This window comes from Episyrphus balteatus, chromosome 2 (assembly GCF_945859705.1).
Source record: "Episyrphus balteatus chromosome 2, idEpiBalt1.1, whole genome shotgun sequence".
NCBI lineage: Eukaryota > Metazoa > Arthropoda > Insecta > Diptera > Syrphidae > Episyrphus > Episyrphus balteatus.
In genome coordinates this window covers 9,855,459-9,872,676 of record NC_079135.1, presented here as the reverse complement: position 1 = coordinate 9,872,676, position 17,218 = coordinate 9,855,459, and the positions used below count along the sequence as shown (strand labels likewise).

Genomic DNA, 17,218 nt, shown 5'->3' with positions numbered 1-17,218 from the left:
GTTGCCGCTACCCGTACCGCTACCGCGTACCCTCCGATGTGGCCAAGCCTATAAAGGCTTGGCCACACCGGAGGGTATGCGGTAGAGGTACGGGTAGCGGTAACGATATTTGTATGAAAAAAATTCCACATCTGAACGTTGATATGTCAGTTTGGAATTTTTTTCATACAAGTACCGTTACCTCTACCCGGGTAGCGGCAACGATATTTGTATTAAAAAAATTCCACACCCGAACGTTGATGTGTCAGTTTGGAATTTTTTCCATACAAATACCCGTACCGTTACCTGTACCTCTACCACGTACCCTCCGGTGTGGCCAAGCCTTTAAAGGCTTGAATACACCGGAAGGTATGCAGTAGCGGTACGGGTAAATGTATGAACAAAATCCACACCACAACGTTGACGTTATAATTTGGAATTTGGTTCATACATACCTTTTCGGGTATGGTCAAGCCTTAAGCCTAAAACATTCATTCTTGAACCGAAGTTGACCCGCAGCTAATCCACCGAAATCGATGGGTTAAATTCCTGAACCAAGGCTGATCCACGTTTGTACAACTGGCACTTATCTTCTGAAATCATTCCAAAGCATGGTATAAAAAGACAAGGTATGATCATTAGAGCCGCCATCTTACAAAATGGGGTAATAAGGTTTTGACGTTTGGCATTTGGCAAAGTCAAAAGCAACAACAATTTCTAAGACAAATTTGTTCACAACAACAATTTCAATGGGCTGGGCTGTCAAAACCTTAAGCAGCCATAAGTTTTGACAGTTCTCGATACTGAGTTTTTTCTAATGATCATACCTTCTCTTTTTATACCATGATTCCAAAGCATTCCAAAACATTCAAGTGTGACAGTGTAAACACGACTTGCGTACATTAATTCCTGAACGCATTCGTTTGAGCCCAATTTATTTCCCAAATCACATCCAACTTCACTCGGTGTGCTCAGTTGAAATGAACTTCCTCTTCGTCCATTTTTGCAATTCAATCTGTCATTTCTATTTCAACCGGCTCGGGGGTCGGACGTTCGTTGATGGTCTTATTTATTTCCTCGAAAGTTTTAAATGATATCACCAAGTTAATAGATTCATAGAAAAAAATAATCTGCATTCATCTTTTGAGAGTGTAAATTAAATATAAAGGTAAGCTTACATTCTTGTAGATCCAAATATTGATTCTGTACTTTAATCAATATTTTCCGCACAACGTATCTCCAGAGTCACAGAAATGTCTGTGCTTTGGTCGCAATTTTTTCTGTGCAATAAAAAATTTTCTGTTGAATTAGCATCGTTTGGACACACTGATTTCTCTCACTGTGCACATGGAATCGTAGACAGAACAAAATTCTAAAAAAAAATTCTGTATAATTTTAGTCTAATTTTATAATTTCCCTGATATTCTAGAAAATGACGTAAGTGTACCCCCAAAAGAAATCAATATGTATTTGTATAATCTTACCTTACAACGTGCCACAGGCATAACCCATGCTATCCATGGAAGTTTTTCCGGGACAAAGGTCCAAGAAATTATCGTTTCACGTGGGAAAAGTTTGGAATTACTACGTCCAGATTCAACCACCGGAAAAGTTCACACGCTCTTGACCACTGAGGTCTTTGGATGTATTCGGGCTTTAATGTCTTTCCGTTTAACAGGCGGAACTAAAGGTAGGATTTATTTATGAAAAGTATTTTTTTTTTGTCGGAAGCACTTAAAAATATTGGAATTCTCATTCTATGAGATAATCTGATATGACTTCCGGTCTATGTGCGAGAGCAATAAGTTCTCTGCGTCGCATTCGATGTGAATCAATTATTTCATATCGAACTGAAACATGGAGAAATATTAGCGCTTCCTTAATTTTTTTTGTATTGAAATTCTCGTAGGAATTATTTTTTAATCTCTTCAATTTTGTTTCCCCCTGAAGATTACATTGTAGTTGGATCAGATTCGGGACGTATTGTCATTCTAGAATATAATCCTACTAAGAATTTCCTTGAGAAGGTCCATCAAGAGACATTTGGCAAGTCAGGATGTCGTCGCATCGTCCCAGGTCAATATTTTTCAATTGATCCCAGGGGTCGCGCTATTATGATTGGTGCTGTTGAGAAACAAAAACTTGCTTACATTCTCAATCGAGATGCTGAAGCACGATTGACTATTTCATCACCACTGGAAGCCCACAAGTCCAATACATTGACTTATCATATGGTTGGCGTGGATACTGGATTTGAAAATCCAATGTTTGCTTGTTTGGAAATTGATTACGAGGAAGCCGACAATGATCCAAGTGGTAAGTTAAAATTGAAAAATTATTAAAATAAAATATTGGTATGAAGCGTGGCCATTTTTGGAAGTTTCTGAAATGTAAAATGGCGGCTAGTTTGTTGAAAAATGCGCCAAGTCAAAGAAAGAAAATTAGTAGGTATTGAAGAAGGTATTTCGGTTCGAAACATCTTTTTGATATTATAGATACAGAAGAATAAGATAACTCGTTTAATTAATTAAATTTATTAAATTGTTTAGATAAGGGACACCGGATGGAATATTAAAGTTCATAATTTTCAAGAACAGAAGAAACGAATCATTTCGTTTATATTAAAATGCTCTCAAGCCATTTAGTTTCGAAACGATAGAAGATAGGGGTGCCAGCACATAACTTGGTACAATTGAGTTAACTCTTTTTTACAATAAATTTTCTCTTTTTTTAATAATTTTTAATTATATGCCTGTAAGACCTAAGGTCTTTTTAAATGCATACTGCACGGCACTAGTTAGAACGAATAGAAAGATAGGAAAGAACTTTTTTTGTTCAATACAATAGAGCAGTGGTAGTACCTAACTTTTTTCGAGCGTTCTCCATTGAAAATCTTCGAAGGGACCAAATTAGATGATGCCAATACTCGATTGTAACGACAGATTTTTATTGTGTCCTTGTTATGGAAATAAAATAAAAGCTACAATAATTTGTGTTAAATAAGAAATTTAACCTCGTAGTTTCCTCTGTTTTTCGCCCATTTTCTTTGACACTATAATTGCTTTAATTAAGCCTCAATTTTGGCTTCTGAAATGAATCGTTTTAGTACAAACGACAACCGTAATAGGGGTGATTGCCAAGGTATACAAGACCCTAGCAATCACCCCTATTGTATTAATTTGTATTAAAACGACACAAAAACGACTGGCTATGGAAGCTAAAATTGATATTTTAGTAAATCAATTATCATGCCGCAACTTTTAAGAAAGAAGGGCGAATACCGGAGAGAACTGCGAAGTTCTCACGAGAAGAGTTTTCTAGTTTTGCAAAAAAAGTTTAGGCAAGTACATATGTATCTGTTATTAATTTATTGCACTTTATAGACAATCCTGTGTGGGGTATTTTTTCCTCACATCGGCTTGGCAAAGTGCTAGATAAATTTGACTTCTAAACCATTGGTGTGACTATAAAATTTTGGTCAACACTTCACTGATGCGAGGCCAACAATTATTACCTAGTAAGTTATTATTAGAAACCTTCAATATTATTTGATTTGTCTTCATGTTTCACCATAAACGAACATCGCTGTGCGAAAGCTACCGAATACAAAAAATTCTTTATGAAACTACCTATAAAACATGAATTACAAAATTGGTTAGGAATTTACTTTTCTACATAGTCTTCTTGATTGTTTTTTTTTTATTATTAGTCGAAAATAGCTCAAGTGAAATATGTATCTATTATTAAATTTTTGCACTTTATAGACAATCCTGTGTGGGGTATTACTTCCTCACATCGGCTTGGAAAAGTGCTAGATGAATTTGACTTCTAAACCATTGGTGTGACTATAAAATTTTGGTCAACACTTCACTGATGAGAAGCCAACAATTATTACCTAGAAAATAATAATTTTTTAAACTAGTATACATATTTTACTTGAAAAATCCCATTTTTTGTTTTGCCTATTCAAAGTTCATTGCTTTGATTTCATATGTCAAGCGTAGCATAATTAGTTGAAGTTTTAAAAAGTTAATAGGTTTCAAATTTTTTTATTTAATCTAACTACCTACTAAACTGTTCCAACAGAGCTTTCAAAATTTTAATTCGGAACCGGTTTGTGTCAATTCGTGACAAACGCGTGTTTTTCTTTAAAAATGAGCGTACCATTTAATTCGACAACCATTTAAAACCAAATGAGAACTTTGGGTCGAAACTGATGTTGAAACTGATTAAATGTACTCAAATCGTTACCAAATAGCACATTGCAGATAGTCCAGTGTGGGGCATTACTTCTTCTCATTGAATAAGCATAGTGCTAGAATGATTCCGTTCCGGTTCCATTTGGTGTGACTATAAATTATTGGTTATCACTTCAAAAAGCGAATGTACAATTTATCACTCATTTAAATTTATTTGATTAGCTCCTCAAACAAATACATTTTTCCTAACATTATTTGTCTTTCTTAATATTTATAGGTGAAGCTGCTCAAAAAACTCAGCAGACACTTACTTTTTACGAATTAGATTTAGGATTGAATCATGTGGTTCGAAAGCGTTCTGAACCCCTCGAAGAACACGCCAATTTCTTGATCTCGGTTCCTGGGGGAAGTGATGGACCATCCGGAGTATTGATTTGCTCTGAAAACTACTTGACATATAAAATCTATGGCGATATGCACGATATCCGTTGTCCAATTCCTCGTCGGAGAAACGATTTGGATGATCCCGAACGTGGAATGATTTTCATTTGTTCGGCAACCCACAGAACAAAAAGTATGTACTTTTTCCTCGTACAAACCGAACAAGGGGACATCTTTAAAGTTACACTCGAAACTGACGATGATGCTGTATCCGAAATTAAATTAAAATATTTCGATACTGTGCCACCGGCAACATCGATGTGTGTTCTCAAAACTGGGTTTTTGTTTGTTGCATCTGAATTTGGCAACCAGTAAGTTTAAATTTTCATTTTCAATTCTTTTATTTTTATTAACTCAAAAATTATGAATTTTTTTACCAACAGCTACTTGTATCAAATTGCTCATTTGGGTGACGATGATGATGAACCTGAATTCAGTTCAGCTATGCCACTTGAAGAAGGTGAAACTTTCTTCTTTGCACCACGCCCATTGAAAAATCTGGTTATGGTCGATGAAATGCCATCGTTTGCTCCAATCATCACATCTCAAGTGGCTGATTTGGCAAATGAAGACACACCCCAAATGTATTTGCTTTGCGGCAGAGGGCCACGTTCTTCAATTCGTGTACTTCGTCATGGTCTAGAAGTTTCCGAGATGGCTGTATCTGAATTGCCCGGCAACCCGAATGCTGTATGGACAGTAAAAAAACGCATAGACGGTTAGTTATTTAAATTTGTTTTCATTCAGAAATCACAATGTTGCATGATAAATGCGTAGATTCATTAACATAAAAAAAAATAAGCAGACAAAAAAAAAACAGTTTTAATCATCAACTGGTGAACCTGATATCAAAAAGAACATCTATCAAACACCAGTTCTTTTCTATTTCAGGCGGTTAAACAACTGGCCAAATGACAATTGTGTTTGGTATTTGTCTGGATAAACACGTATATTTAAAAAAATATATTACAATTGTGTAATAGGTAAGGCAACTCTTAAAATACACATCCAATCTGTCTCATCGGTTGGTGTTTGATTTGAGAACAGATACTATACTCTATCGAAACAAGCCGCCGATTTATGTAATTTCAATTTCCAGACTTCTTTCCATAGTCGGAGATTGAATTGCTTTAGTTTTAAGATTTAGACAAAAAATGGCATTTGAAATGATGATCTATACCGTGTTTCAGTTGAATTTCTTTGATTAAACTTTGGTTAACTGATCCCATGCCAAATTATTATTGATTTACAAATACAATATGGTCAAACTCTAGGACCTTTAATAAACTTCATCTTTATATTTTTGATATCTATTGCAGATGATTTTGATGCTTATATCATCGTCTCGTTCGTTAATGCCACGCTGGTACTAAGTATCGGCGAAACGGTTGAAGAAGTCACGGACAGTGGGTTCTTGGGTACAACACCGACACTTAGTTGCTCCTCATTGGGAGATGATGCTTTGGTGCAAGTCTACCCTGATGGTATTCGTCACATTCGTGCCGATAAGCGTGTAAATGAGTGGAAAGCGCCGGGAAAGAAGTCGATTTCCAAGTGCGCTGTCAACCAGAGGCAGGTTGTGATTGCATTGTCCGGACGAGAGCTTGTCTATTTTGAAATGGATGAGGTGAGTTAAATATAAATCTTTTTCTAAAACAAAAAAAAAAAACTTCTCTGATGACAAAAACACCAAAAGAATAACCATGTTGCGACACTTTGTGTCCTGCAGTGCTGAGTAAATACATTAAAGTCATAAATAAAACTGAGAGTATCGAATTCTTTTTAATAGATTTTTATTTTTTTTTATATTTGTAGTCTGGTGAACTGAATGAATACACAGAGCGGTCAGAAATGCCAGCTGAAATTATGTGTATGGCGCTAGGTACGGTCCCGGAAGGAGAACAACGATCATGGTTCTTGGCTGTTGGCTTAGCCGACAATACTGTCCGAATTATATCACTCGATCCAAACGATTGTTTGTCACCTTGTTCAATGCAGGCCTTGCCATCACCAGCAGAGTCCTTGTGTTTGGTAGAAATGGGCCATGGTGAGTTGAATGAAGAGGGTCAAGCTCAAGGCAAGGGAACGATATATCTTAATATCGGATTAAGTAACGGAGTACTTTTGCGAACTGTTCTTGATCCAGTGTCAGGAGACTTAGCAGATACCCGAACAAGATATTTGGGTTCACGACCGGTAAAGCTATTTCGAATTAAAATGCAAGGAGCCGAAGCAGTATTGGCAATGTCGAGTCGAACATGGCTTTCGTACTACTACCAAAACCGTTTCCATTTAACACCTTTATCGTATGAGACGCTGGAGTATGCGTCTGGCTTTTCGAGTGAACAATGTAATGAGGGTATTGTAGCTATTTCCACAAACACATTGCGTATCTTAGCATTGGAAAAACTAGGCACAGTATTTAATCAAGTTTCGTATCCATTGGAGTATACGCCACGTATTTTCTGCACCCATCAAGACACTGGCCGTATGATAATCGCCGAAACTGATCACAACGCATATACGGAAGAAATGAAAAATGCCCGCAAAAATCAGATGGCTGAAGAAATGCGTACAGCTGCTGGAGAAGATGAACAAGAATTGGCAAATGAAATGGCTGATGCTTTTATTAACGAGGTATTACCGGAAGATACATTCTCTTCACCAAAAGCTGGTTTAGGTTTGTGGGCCTCTCAAATACGTGTTGTAGACCCAATTCATGGACAAACAACATTCAAAATACCTCTGACCCAAAATGATGCTATAATGTCTATGGCTGTTATGAAATTCGCAGCTGCAGCTGATGGTCGGTATTATCTTGTTGTAGGAGTTGCCAAAGATCTTCAACTTAATCCCAGAATCTCCAATGGAGGAGCTATTGATGTGTATCGCATAGATCCAACCTGTTCACTGTTGGAATTCTTACATCGAACAGAATGTGATGAGATTCCCGGAGCACTTTGTGGTTTTCAGGGACGCTTGTTGGCTGGAATTGGTCGTATCTTAAGAATATATGACTTGGGAAAGAAGAAGCTCTTGAGAAAGTGTGAAAACAAACACATTCCTTATCAAATTGTCAATGTTCAAGCCATGGGTCATCGTATTTATGTATCCGATGTTCAAGAATCTGTATTCTTTGTACGTTACAAGCGAGCTGAAAATCAGTTGATCATTTTTGCCGATGATACACATCCTCGATGGATAACTGCCACTACACTATTGGACTACGATACTATCGCGACTGCTGATAAGTTTGGTAATGTCTCCATTTTACGGCTACCACATTCTGTAACTGACGATGTCGATGAAGATCCAACCGGAACAAAATCTCTATGGGATCGAGGTCTTTTGAGTGGTGCATCACAAAAAGCGGAAAATATTTCGACATTCCATATTGGTGAAATCATCATGTCACTTCAGAAAGCCACTCTAATTCCTGGGGGATCTGAATCTCTTATCTACTCTACTTTAAGTGGAACTGTTGGAGTGCTTGTACCGTTTACCAGTCGAGAAGATTTTGACTTTTTCCAGCATCTGGAAATGCATATGAGAAATGAGAATCCGCCACTGTGTGGCAGAGATCATTTAAGCTATAGAAGTGCATATTATCCGGTAAAGAATGTTCTTGATGGAGATTTATGCGAACAGTATTTGTCCATTGATCCAGCGAAACAAAAGAGCATAGCTGGTGATATGTATCGCACACCAAATCAAATTTGTAAAAAGTTAGAAGATATACGAACGCGTTATGCATTTTAAGGTGGGTTTACTTTAGATTTTTATTTAATTTTCACTTTTTTTTTGATGATTCAATAATTTCATATGTTAGACTATGACAATCATTGTGATTACAAAAAAACTACTGAAAAATAAACATAAAACCAAAATTAAGTTTCAATCGATAAGCTTTAGTTTAACCGTCTTTTTTATTAATATTTTCAGGCAAAATATGCAAAATTAGGCGTTGGTTTGATTAATAAAACAAGGAATAGAACAAAAGGTGCGTAGAATTATTTTTTTTAATTTACCTACTATTCCCAGTTTCGCAGTACATTTATTGTCGTTATTAGCATGAATGAATTCTTTGACGTAAATGTACTGGGAAAATGGTGTTTGAATTTTTTTGTGATGAAATAGCATTTACCTTGGGACACCTATGATAGCCTATGATTAGTGTAAATTTATTTACTGAATTAAAAGCTTTTATAGATTTCTATTCAAAATATCTGAAAATATTTTGTATTAATAAAAGAATTTATTTATTTTTTGCTTACAGGGAATTAAATTTTCAGTAGATGTTGCACTTTTGACTGGACTAATATTTAGTTTTTCTATAAGTTAAGGTGAGTTGTATTTTATTTTCTTCTTAATTTACAATCACCGGTTTCGCAGAACATTTTTTTTTTTTCGTCTAAAGTTAGTCGTTCATAGCATAAAAGAACTGTGGGAAATTGGTGATTGAATTTTTTGTGATGATATAGCATTTACCTTGGGACACCTATGATTTGCTATGATTAGTGTAAATTAATTTACTGAATTTTAAGTCTCTATTAATTTTTATTGAGAACGACTAGAAACATTTTGTATTAAAAAAAGAATTTCTTATTTTTGCTTACAGGGCATTAAATTGGCAGTAGATGTTGCATTTATGCTTTGTGTGGAATCATTTTATTTATTCAAGAGGTAAGCATATGTCAATGTTAATCTACTAAATCATTTAATTTACTATGATGAGATTAAAATATGTTAGACTTATGAATTTTAATGATTTAAATTTTTTAACTGAGATTTCAGTTTTTTTAAAGTAATATTTTTGTATGTAAATGCGTATATAATTAAATTTTTTTTTCTTTTTCAGGATTATCGCAATGGACTGTATTGAAAATAGTAATAAGTTATTTGTAACTAATTTAAAAACAAAAAACATTTAAAAATAAAAAAATTATTCAAAACAAAAATTTATTTTTTTTACTTTATGGGATTTTAAACTGATAATCTGCAGCACATAAAAATGTTTGCCATTTTCTGCTCTGCAGCAAATATCAAATATTCAATGTGGAACTTTAAATATTTTGCAGAGAATCGAATCGAAAATATGATTTTTCATAGAATTAATTTGCCTCACAGAAAGGCCGTTTAATATGAGTTCCGTTCTCGTATATGCTACGAAAAGCCAGAAACCAAAGAAACTGCAAATGTCAATACGATTGTGATTATTTTTTTTCATGGCGAGAATTATGAATTACGAAACCAAGGCAAAAAACCGTAACAGAAACGATAGTCGCGGCATGAACCGCTTATGAAATATGGGAATGGATCCATTAACATTTCTTTATTTAAGGGGGAAATCCCTCTGGACGACGGGTTTTTCAAGAATTTCTTTTGGAAAACTGAAAGCATTAATTCAAATTTGGAAAAATACATGATATTATTAACATCATGAAGTCTTAGCACAATTTTTTTGAAGTAATAAAAAAACAAAATGGCGGCTCTACAACTGTTTAAAGTTGATGCCTCGCATTTGCGCCGTGCAATGCCCAGCTCCTGTAAATTATTTATAATCAAAAGAGACATTTTTTTCCATTAAAATATACGTGGGGCTCGTTCGAACGGCTAAAAGATTTATTGCTACTTCAAGGAGATGATTTTTACTATGAAGGTCATCCCCTTGGACTTGCAATGATCTGGGTTTTTTTTTTATCATTTTTTAATTTTTTTATATCTATCCCTAAGAACACAAAATAAGGAATCGTTCATGCTTTCTGGTAAGCGATATTCTGAGGACGGCTGTCCAATTTTACAGGTCTAGCACCAGAAAATTTCGTGAGGTAGTGTGAAGGCTATCGCTAGCAGAGAGCGGAATATGGTGGAAGTGTTTATTTCTGGCGACTTTCCATTGAATCAGGCCCAGCTAGATCAATCGTGAGGCGTAAGAAATAGACATGGAAATCGTATTCTTGTGGATGTTTATTTTTGATTTCTCGGCTAACCTGCTATTAGGTTAAACACCAGATTGCACGAAGTGGTAGGGAATTGAAAAATAAACGGAAACACTCGTCATTTTACAGAGGCACCAGTCGCAATTATAAATTACAGACAGACCGACTAAAAAGAGAAAAAAATCTACAGACGACATAACAGACTTTAGAACAGATGAATTTAAAAAGAAAAAAAAGGTAGATACCCTTCTGAGACCGTATTGGAAAAATAGCTGCAATTCCACACACCTAACAATACATCAATACACAAACAATTTAACAAACAATCACAACAATTTAAAATTTGATTTTTTTACACAAATTTATATATATTTTAATTAATTCTTTTATGCTATAACTTGTATGTAGCTATTTTAAAGATTTGAATACAATTTTTTAAAATTTAATTCATATATTTTTTCCTTTGGTTATATCAATATATACGCATTGCATGAACCTAAATTTAGCAAAAAAAAGTGTAAAATAAAAATTAGAGACCAAAAAAAAACTAAAAAACAATGTTTTCTTATAAACAAATTGTTAAAAAAAATATTTATTGTGAAAATTATATTGAACTTTTAGGTTCGGTTAGGTTAGTTAACGAGCAATTTGCTTTTTATTTGAAGTCGATAGCTTCATTAGTTTTTGAGTTACGTTGCACGGCGCGAAAAAAAAACGAGTATCGAGAAAAATTCGTTTAAAGTTTTCATTTTAGTACTGTGGTAGGCTCGGAACGCATGGGTTTCAGGACTACCTGGGAACTTTTGAGGCTTCATTTAAGGCTAAGACCACTAAAACAGTTTCTTCGGTTGATAAATTATTTTTTAGGCAAAAAATTGATAATGCAAAAATAAAAAAATTCCAGAGGGTTTTCCCCCCTTAATTTTCTTAATGATAAAACAATTTAAGACCATTGCCAATCCAAAAAGTAATACAAAAAATGAAAGCTAACCAAAATAGCTGTAAAATCAAAAGAAACAGTCGAAAAAATCATTACCGTTTCACGTGAACAAAATTCCACCCGGAAAAATTGAATTTCACTTTCCCCTATTTTAAGTTCCGGGCGAAAATTTGTTCAAATATTTTCATATTTTGAACTTTTTCACGTAATATGTATATGAGGTAATCAAAAGCTCTTTTTTTTCACTTAAATCAAGGATAACTTAAATCAAGCTAATTCCCACCGGAAAAAAGTCGCAATTGCTTTTAAAATAACGAGTGAACAAAAATATTTCGGGTTCAAAAATTTCCAGGTGAAACTGGCGAATGCGTAGCAAAGGGACCATCTTGCCTTTTGACTGTGGGAAACAACGTTACTGCGAAAAAAAAATTCCCCGGAATTTTTTCCATTTGCGATAGCGAAGTATCTTCGAAATTGGGATAATTTTTTGCAGGGAACTTTTTTCTTAATTTTCCTAAAACTACCGACTTCATATTCCATAATCAGGCCACTGTTCCTTATCTTGAATATCAGCTCCACTCCGCTATTCGGTTAAAGTGGAATCGCAAAATCACTTTAATTTGGCTTTGAAAAACTACAACCTTTTAAAGAATTGCATATTTCTTTTTAATATATTTTCAAGAATAACTTATTTCTTTAGATTAAGTTTTAAACGGCATTTATAATACTATCTTCTATACCCCAGTAAATTTTGACTTGCGAATCGCTAAACAAAATTTAGTGAATCAAAGTTCTAGCTTATAGCCTTTTCACACCAAGCCAAAAACGCGGTTTTTTACGCGGCTTGTTACGAATCAGTTTTTGGGTCTCTAATTAGCGATTCGTCGACTTAAAAATGACTAAGTACATCATTTTCTTAATTTAAGCTGCATTACGATGCGATTGTCTTAATTTTTTAATCGGAATAGAACGTAATAAGAGTTTGTCATTAATCTCGTTCGACTTGAGTCGAATATTCAACTCGCTAATCATAAATAAGCCAAGAAAAACGGAGACTAAAATTTGATCTGCGTAGTAGTATTTAAAGCCTAAAAAGTCCCGTTCCATTGAAGTAGTACATGATCTAGTACATTAACTACTAGAACTACTCATGTACTTCCTCCCGAATAGATACGATTTGTATTGAATTAGTTGAAAGTGCGTTCCATTGAAAATTGCTAGTAAACTACTAGTAGTACTTTGCCACCTCCCAAAGGAACAGGGCTATAATTAAGCTTTAAGCCTAGCAACGCAGATCACTCTAAATTTTAGCTGACATTTCTTTTCTCCGTTTTTCTTGGCTTATTTTTCATCCTTTAAATTGTGACAGATACAAAATGTATACTTGGAAACAGAGATGGCAAAAATTGGATTTTTTTTGATTTCCTACATTTGTTACGTCTACTACATAAATGAGGTAGTTAACGTAGTTTAATGTAGTTAACGTAATTAAATGTAGCAGACGCACAGTGGGAAAAAAGTGGAAAAAACTCATTGGTGTGAAAGCTGGATTTTTGTATATGTTGGATGTTTTTCTTACAGTTATTATGTTGTAGAATCAAGATGTGAAAGCATTTCTTTCAAAAAAAATTTCTAGATTTAGAAATTTGTATTCAAAGTTGAAAAATTATGAAAACTGATGTAAATATGAGTATTTTTTAAATGGTATAAAATCAGTTAAATTTTTGTAAATATATTAAAAATAAACTGTTTAACAATATCAGTTACAAGTTTAGCGGAAAAATTTTTTTTTCGATTTTTCATTTTAAGAATACTTATAATTTTCCGGAATTTTGAGTTCAAAGATTGTTTTAACTACTTCCTCTGTTTCCCTCTGTGGGCGGACTCATATCATATGAAAGTGTTGAATCTCAGCAACATTTGGCACCAAAAATCTCATCCTAGTTCGTCCTAATAAACTTTTTAGAGCAATTTGAAGCTAAGCAAATGTGAAAAAACGTATTTTCTAAAAAAGCAGATTGTAATAAAAAATGGAAAGATTTTTTTAAAAATCATGTGTTTTAATATGTATTTTTATCCGATGAATTCAAATCTAACGTTAGTTTGAAAATACCTACATATAAAAAAAAATATCGAAAAATACATAAAAAATGGACGGTTTTTAACGTTTTGTGCAATTTATTTAAAATTTTCTGGGGTACGACCCAAGTAACAATTTTACTTGCATTTTCTTCGATTCGGCAAGCTATAGTTTGTATAAGTTTAGTTTAAGGCTTACTTACGCAAATCATCCATTTTGGAAACAAAGGAGGTCTCCTTAAGGCCATCTGGAAGTGTTTAGAAGAAGCCTTGTAAATATAAGTTAAAGAAGACCTGTTTGAACCGTTTTAAAGAAGTTTTCTATTTTCAAGTGACAGAAGGCTTTCATAAGACCTGTTCCAAGAGGTTCTTGTAAGTATGCAATGTTTTCATCTCTCAAGTATGCAATGTTTTTCACCAATAAGTATGCAAAGCTTTTATCCTGCAGATATGCAATGTTTGTAACACTTTAGAAAAAAAACATTGCATTTATATGTGAGGTTTCAATTAGCTCCCTTTTTGCCACTCATCTTTAATATTCGAGTATGGTCTACTGGTAAGGTGCTGGCTTGGTATGCAGAGGTACGTGGGATCGATTCCTGGCGGGGCCATTTGTGAAATTAAAAAAAAAAATGTGCCAAAAAAGAAGAAAAAACAAAATAGAAAAAAATTACAAGAAAAAAAAATCAATAAAATCTTTTTTTTTATTCATAAATTCAACATCTTATAACAACCTCCATAAGGCCTTATTATAACATCCAATGCAAATGATAGTTTCCTTAGCGAAGCTATAGTTTCCCTAAAATGTTTCATTGTTTTGTAAAAAGGCCTGCATAAGGTCGTTTTACGCTGTTCGTCACAAGCTATTAGCTTGTGGATTGCCTGTGGAGGAAGGTCTTGGGGAAATTCGGTAATCTGCGCCAAAATGATTTGCATAAGACTTGTCCTTCTTCTTAAAAAAGTCAAAAAATAGCTTGCATTGACCCTTATGAAAGCTAAATTGTTACTTGGGGAATATTAGATTCACAGCCGTTTCCTGAAACTTAAGCATTTATGTTCTAAATAAACTCTTATGTGGCAGTTTACGCAGAGGAAAAAGTAGAGAATAGGAGCTTATGTGCAACTTAAATTATTTAAGTTTCGTTTCAGGAAATGGCCCTCAGAGCACAAAAAACTAATATAAAGATATGACTAAAAAATGGCTATTGAGTTGTACCCTTGGTACTATTTACCAGCAAGCGTGCATAAGATTCTTATGCACGGCAAGGATATAATAGAATCATGCGCACTTCCCATCGGTTCCTTATCGGAAGAAGCTCAGGAGAGCAGGAACAAAGATTATCGGATGTATCGATCGAATAATAGCAGGAAAACATCGCGAATTGCTACAAATGAAGATGTCATGCACATGTTTTTGATTTCATCTGATCCTTTGATATCGTATTTACGCCCTGAACCAAAATCCAAAAAGCGATGTTGCTGTAATGACGACTTTTTCCAGTCAGTACAAAAATTTAGATATATTCCAAAAGGCCCTTTTGAGGGCCACAAATATTCAATAAGAGATACTTAAAGATTTCAATTCAATAAAAAAGGGAATACCATTTATTTATTTTTTTTTTTTCAGATATTCCAACAAGCAACAAATTAACAAATAAATTTCAAAATAAATTTGAATAATTTTCAACACTATTGTGTATACCTTTTTTAAAGTTGGATTTATGAAAAAAAAAACATAATTAGGGTTCAAATCTATTTTCTCTTTTTGGTAGGCGTGGCAGTGGGCGGTAATTTCTGGAGTTGGTTCCCCTTGCTTTTAATAATCTTGCCTGAAAATTCATTTAAATCGGTTCAGTGGTTAAGATTTAATTGAGTTTTTTCCAGTTCCCCATACAACGTGAATAACGGTTTCTATTAGAACTATTTTCCTTCTTTCAAGACTTGTTTAAATCTATTCGATATCTTTTTTATTTCCCGAGATATCTTAAAATGTAGTTAGTGGGTTCGGCTTCATATATCATAAAGGAGATAATGACGGTATAATTTATATGGTAGATATACCATGCCAAACAACTCAAGATATCTCAGGCAGTAAAAAAGATATCGAAAAGATTTAAACAGGTCTTGAAAGAAGGAAATCAGTTATTATATAAACCGTTAGTAAATATGTTCAGACAATTTTACTTATATTAAAGAATAAGGTCCGAAATAGTAGAAAAAAAACTTTTTTTGCATTTTCTAACGTTAATATTTCAAAAACAGGAGCTGATTAATTTTTTATGACGAGTTCAAAACATCGAAAACCTTCAGAAAAGTATATTTTGGTTACTGCAAGTCACGTTGTCTTCGTTAAATTTCATACAAAAGTACTAGTTTTCAACTTTTTTCAACTTAAATAGCCATTTTTCACTTTAGTGGGCGGGGCAGTGGGCGGAAATTACTGGTGTTGATGTATCTTCATATTTCCTATCATTCCTGAAAATTTCATCAAAAACGGTCCAGTAGTTTAGATTTAACGGAGTTTTTTCCACTCTCCCATATAAGGTTCCCCACTGTGAGACGTAGCGCTAGACGCAAAATGTAGTTTGAAATGCCAATTTTACCACCAAATTGTCAAAGTCTTATTCAAATCGAAATACATAGCTGTGATAGTGTAAATTTGAATAGAATATTTGAAACCAGATGGACTTTTGGGGAGGTTTCTTTGAAAAGGTTTTACTTTACGAAACCAAATTCTCACGAAAACACAGCTATTTATTTTTTAATATTTTTGAAATATAACGTTTTTTATGTAGTTATTGCACGTAGCAAATGTAGGTAGTACATGAAACAAATCAAGCGAGTAGTTTATTCGATTAACTACGCGTAGTTAACCGAGTAGATTACCTGACGTAATCTACTCTGCCATCTCTGCTTGGAAACGAATGAGTTATTTTTTTTAGCTAAATCTGCGCACAATTCGGCTGAAATTCTTAAACAAATTTTTAAGTGAATTTTGTAGGGAAGCTAAAATTTATCTCGATCTGCATACCTTAGCTTTAACAGCCCTATCCTGGAGCCCTGTTCTATTGGAGTTGGAAGCTTACTCGTGAGAAGAAATCTGGCACTACACATTCCTATCTCCTCGAGTAGAAGATCATGTGTTAATTGAAGTACTATTTCTATACTCATGAATAAACTACCACCTCCAGTGGAACGGGGCTAACTTTGGAATGTCGACGTTCACGTGTGAAATCTTAGCTCCTTTGAATTGGAGGTGGTAGTTTACTCATGAGTAGATCTACTACTAACATTAACACATGATCTTCTACTCGAGGAGACAGGAATGTGTAGTTGTTGTACTAGATTTCTTTCTACTCACGAGTAAACTACGACCTCCAATAGAATGGGGGTTTTGTTCATACAAAAACAGCCGCGTTCCTTTGGAGTTGGTAGTTTACTCGGGAGTAGAAATCTAGTACGACAACTACACATTCCTATCTAGTCGAGTAGAAGATCATGTGTTAATTGTGGTAGCAGCGATCTACTCATGAGTAAACTACCACCTCCAATATTGAACATTTTTGTATAAGATTTTTGAACCACATCAGTATCATCTACTTAAAAAAAAATATTTTTAAAACGTGGGTAGACAAACGCCA

At 34.2% G+C, this 17,218-nt stretch overlaps 1 protein-coding gene and 1 non-coding gene across 3 annotated transcripts; both read left to right on the top strand.

Annotated features, from left to right (window-relative positions):
- Positions 1–987: 987 nt before the first annotated feature.
- On the top strand, positions 988–9,554 carry LOC129909220 (splicing factor 3B subunit 3). 2 transcript variants are annotated; one of them, XR_008771425.1, is made up of 11 exons: positions 988–1,147; positions 1,409–1,669; positions 1,930–2,295; positions 4,456–4,930; positions 5,003–5,337; positions 5,939–6,246; positions 6,435–8,379; positions 8,562–8,619; positions 8,896–8,962; positions 9,238–9,302; positions 9,478–9,554. XR_008771425.1 is itself a non-coding variant. In XM_055986255.1 (7 exons), exons 2-7 carry the CDS (start codon positions 1,444–1,446, stop codon positions 8,376–8,378), a joined length of 3,654 nt encoding a protein of 1,217 aa, XP_055842230.1. In that variant the 5' UTR covers positions 988–1,147; positions 1,409–1,443; the 3' UTR covers positions 8,379–8,381. The 2 variants fall into 2 exon arrangements, 1 of the variants encoding a protein (XP_055842230.1); XM_055986255.1 differs by lacking the exons at positions 8,562–8,619; positions 8,896–8,962; positions 9,238–9,302; positions 9,478–9,554 and having other exon boundaries at positions 6,435–8,381.
- LOC129912841 (small nucleolar RNA Me28S-Gm3113) lies at positions 8,736–8,813 on the top strand. Its single transcript, XR_008771937.1, has one exon. It is a non-coding gene; the product is annotated as a small nucleolar RNA Me28S-Gm3113 (small nucleolar RNA).
- Positions 9,555–17,218: the final 7,664 nt, after the last annotated feature.